General features: G+C 34.5%; 1 protein-coding gene across 2 annotated transcripts in view; it reads left to right on the top strand.

The window, feature by feature from the left end:
• LOC107463082 (3-oxo-Delta(4,5)-steroid 5-beta-reductase) overlaps positions 1 to 4492 on the top strand; it is a 29794-nt gene that overhangs the window by 17755 nt on the left and 7547 nt on the right. The window contains exon 2 of one of the 2 annotated variants that reach the window (XM_052257808.1): positions 2340 to 3163. The exons of the other annotated variant lie outside the window; for it this stretch is intronic. Within the exon in view, the coding sequence (XP_052113768.1) occupies positions 2340 to 3163 (824 nt within the window). The remainder of the gene's footprint in view (positions 1 to 2339; positions 3164 to 4492) is intronic. 2 annotated transcript variants of the gene reach the window in all.

Below are 4492 nucleotides of genomic sequence, written 5' to 3'. Positions count from 1 at the left end.
TTATACCTTAATATGATAATTTTTATATTTTTTAAAATTATGGGAGATACATAAATCGGACTCTTCGATGTGTGTCTAAAAAATTTTAAAAGTTTGGAGTACACAAATCGGACGGTCCGAGTATCAAAATTGGACCGTCCGATTCATTCCACATTTTAAAAAAGGAAAAGTATATGATAATTTTACCAGCAAAAAACTAAACAAAACCACATTAGTTTATATTAATAATTAATTTTAAATTTTTTAAATTCAAAATTTAAAAAATTTAAAATTGATTAACTAAACCTAATTAAAACCTATAAAAGCTTTCATCTTATCTCTCACATTAACCTATCCACCTCTAACAATCACACACAGACATCTTTCTCACCGTCAGGCCCTCTCCATCTCCCCACCGCCACCCGCTCCTCCAATCGCTTTCGCTTCCGCTTCCAGCTGGAACTGTCTTTACCAGATCGGGAGCTCGTGAACCATATGTTCGGACTCGGGTTCAGGCCTCGGAGCCGGCGCGTCAACAGCGACAGGAACAGACACGTCAAGACCGAGTAGTTCCGGCATAGGCCTGAGGGAGCCTCATCGGAGCACCGTTTCAACGGCGGCCTGGCACATGTGCCAGTTTTCAGTCCACAGTAGTTACCATTAACCGTTCGGCCACATGCTTCGAAAAGTAGAGACTGAAAAAGAGCTGCACATAATATATGTTCTTGCTTTTGAAGGTGGATTTGGTTGGAGGGTACTATGATGCAGGTGATTATGTAAAGTTTGGATTGTCAATGGTTTTTACAGTAGTCGCATGGTAGCAGCATCATTACAATGTTCTCTCTGCGTTTTGGGATATTAGGTGCTATTTTGATGATTAAAGAGACTGCAAACTATACAATTATAGAAATATAAAAAATATGAAATTTTTAAAGAAATAGGGATGTTCATATTTGTAATAAAAAAAATTCAAAAAATATATAAAAGAATATTCATTTAGTATGAAAAAAAGTATTCTAATACTTAGCAGAAAAAAACATCCATATATATTAACTCGTAGAAATTTTGGATTTACCAAAAATATTTTAACTGGTTTTTGACTAATACCCTATTAATTTCTTAGTATTGCTCTTTAAAAAAATATCACGATAAATCACAATTTAAAAAAATACTATTATTAATCCAATATTAAAAATAAAAAAGTGTTCGCAACTCATCCACATTCATTGTATCTATGCTTTCAAGTCAGCTAGATTCGATAATCGATAGAGCATGTGAGTGAAAGTTTCGTGGCTCTAGGAAACATACCTCTTTTGTGGGAGGCAATGCAACACAAAAGATATGTTTAATTATTATTTGTCAGGTTTAATAATTTTTATTGATTTAATTTAATTTATATTTTTTATATCTTCTAAATATCTATTAAAAAGTTAATAAATTATAACTTAAATAGTTAAATGATGTAGTCTTTATATTTTTACTTTGGTGAATTTTATAGTGTTTTTTTCTATGGTGCCTAAATTGCCTAACTTATTTTTAAAAATAAAAAATAAAATATTTAAAGTAAAAAGTAAAATATTTAAAATTTATTAAATATTATGTATTTGCCTTTTTTAGTAAATTAGGCACAATATCATAGGTACCATAATATTTACCTTTTACTTTTATGTATTTAAATTTTACTCCAAATTAAAAAAAATATCTATTAAAAGTTATTAATAAATATCATAACCTTAGAAAGAAAAATTATTTGCTCTAATAATTTAATGAAAAATATGTGTATCTTTGTCTTATAACTTTAAAGATATTCAATGTACAATTTTTTTTTGTTGCTTACGGTATCTTCCAATCCAATCCGACAAGTTAAGAATTAATCTGTCGTGGATCTGAACTCTATTTAAGGATTTGTTGTTAGCCAATAAATTATTGCAAAAACAAGACGAGATTCGAAACTCAACACTTACTTAAGCAGAAGAATGAACTGACTATTCGACCGACCTAACTTGGTTTATATATAGAGGGTGAGAGAGAGTAATTTCAGCATATCAGCTTCAGATATACTAATACTAGTAAACAATTAAACATCAATAATTCACTTCCTTTGTATTCAGAGAATGGAGAACCAACATTATGTAGCGCTTATAGTTGGAGTCACAGGTATGGTTGGGTTTAACATAGCCCAAGCCTTGAAGAAGCCCGACTGCAAGGGAGGCCCATGGAAGGTTTACGGAGCAGCCCGCCGTCCCCCGCCCGCCACCTGGTTTCCTGCTTCCATCGTGGATGATTTCATCAGCTTCGATGCCGTCGATGCCGTCACCACACAAGCCAGCCTCTCCCCCATAGCCCACGAGGTCACACACCTCTTCTGGGTGGCTCTTCACTTTCAGGAAGACGAAGAAGCCAACATTGCCACCAACAAAGCCATGCTCCACAACGTTCTCACCACACTCAAATCTTCCCCTTCTTCCCGCCTCACCCACGTAACCCTCCAAACCGGGACAAAACACTACATGGGCCCAATTTTTGACCCGGCCCGGTCCACTCAACTCTTGAGCCATGATCCCCCGTTTCACGAGGACATGCCCCGGCTACCATACCCGAACTTCTACTACGCTCAGGAGGATCTCCTTGCGTCCCACGCGCCTTCTCTGACGTACTCCGTTCACCGCTCCTCCATCATAATCGGCGCGTCTTCAAGGAGTGCAATCAACACGCTGGTTATGCTTGGGGCTTATGCCGCGGTTTGCCGCCACCTTAGGTTGCCGTTTCGTTACCCGGGAACACGGTACACGTGGGACCATTTTTGCGACATGACAGACTCGGAGGTGTTAGCGCAGCAGCACGTGTGGGCAGCGGTTACGGACAAGGCCAAGAATCAAGCGTTCAATTGCACGAATGATGACTTGTTTACGTGGAAGAGAATGTGGAAACTGCTGAGTGAGGTGTTTGATGTTGAGTTTGTTGGGTTTGATGAGAATGATGAAGATAGGGTTGATTTGGTGGAGTTTATGAGAGACAAAGACGAGATTTGGGATGAGATTGTGGAAAAGTATGGACTTGTGAAGACTAAGCTAAAGGAGTTTGCATATTATGAAGTCTTGAAAGTCGTCTTACATTTTGACTTTCAACTTGTGTCTAGCATGAATAAGAGTAAGGAATATGGTTTCTTTGGCCACGCCAACTCCTTCAAAAGGGTCACATTCTGGGTTCACAAACTGCGCTGCATGAAGATCATACCCTAGCTATAGTAATATAGATATCTTATTATTCTATTGTTATGGTGAAAATAAAGTGCAACAAGCTAGGGGATTCCCTTTATTCCAGCAATTAAAATACAACTATGTGATGAACTTTAATCAACTATTGAAAGCATGGCCAGTTGATGTTAGAAACTTCTTATTTTATTTATTTTTTAAAAATTGTCCTCTCATTATAGAATGGTGTCCAGTTCATATATCATCATCAAGATAGGCCAAAGTTAGCTAACATGAGCTACTCCTGGGAAGAAAACCATATTCGGCAAATTGATAAACTTGCTAACTAGTAACTAGAAGTTAATTTTTTAGACATTATCGTAATTAGTATATGAATAAATAAGAATACTAATTGGATACTAAAATTGGCGCAAGCGAGGCTTGGAGTCGCTGTCGCCGTCGGGAATCAAAATGAGAAAGAGAGAACCAATGTGACTGCGCCGAACTCAGCTCTCCTGGGACAATTTCCGCTCTGTCATCCGCGTCACCACTGTCCAGCCCCTCAACGAGTGTCACATCGTCGCCGAAGTCATCTTCGACTGCACTCTTGTCCTTATCCGTTGTTGCTGCTGTAACAACGGCATCCTCTACTAGGTCTTCTCCATCATCATCACAATTGATTATTGTTATTTAATTATATTAGAATACATTAACAAATAAATTTTAAAAGAATATATTTAATAAAAAATATTGAGAGTTAGCATTACAAAATTTAATATTACATTCAATATCTAACATAAAAAAATTTAAAACTCAAATTAAAAAAATATTTAAAAGTTAAACTAAAATTCATTTTTATTAAACTTCGTTATAGTTTTTTTTTTGGCAACCTTTACTTGCTACAATATTAGGTTCCTCACACGCTAACATTACTTTTTGATAATGAGTAATTATCCAAATAAGTGAATCAAATATTTAAAATTAGATTTTTTAATTTTTTAAGTTTTAAAATGTACAAAAGAATTTTTAACATTTATTTTGTTAAAGAATATAGTCTCTTTTTCTTAATCAATAATGACGACTAGTGATATAGAACGTTAATTACACGTATCATTAAATGTTTACATATATAAACTGAACAAATCAATTTTTAGAATAAAATATAAAATAGTTTTCGAAAAATTTAAAAAAGTTCCTAAAAATTTTTAAAAATATCAAAATAATTCTTTTGAATTATTTATATATAATTATTTCTAAATTAATTAATAAATTTTAATTTTTAAAATTTTCAGTCTATATATCTCAAATTTGATTATTTA

The sequence above is a fragment of the Arachis duranensis genome, chromosome 1 (assembly GCF_000817695.3).
Source record: "Arachis duranensis cultivar V14167 chromosome 1, aradu.V14167.gnm2.J7QH, whole genome shotgun sequence".
Lineage (NCBI taxonomy): Eukaryota > Viridiplantae > Streptophyta > Magnoliopsida > Fabales > Fabaceae > Arachis > Arachis duranensis.
Note: the sequence above shows the minus strand (reverse complement) of the source record. Positions and strands in the feature narration are given on the sequence as shown.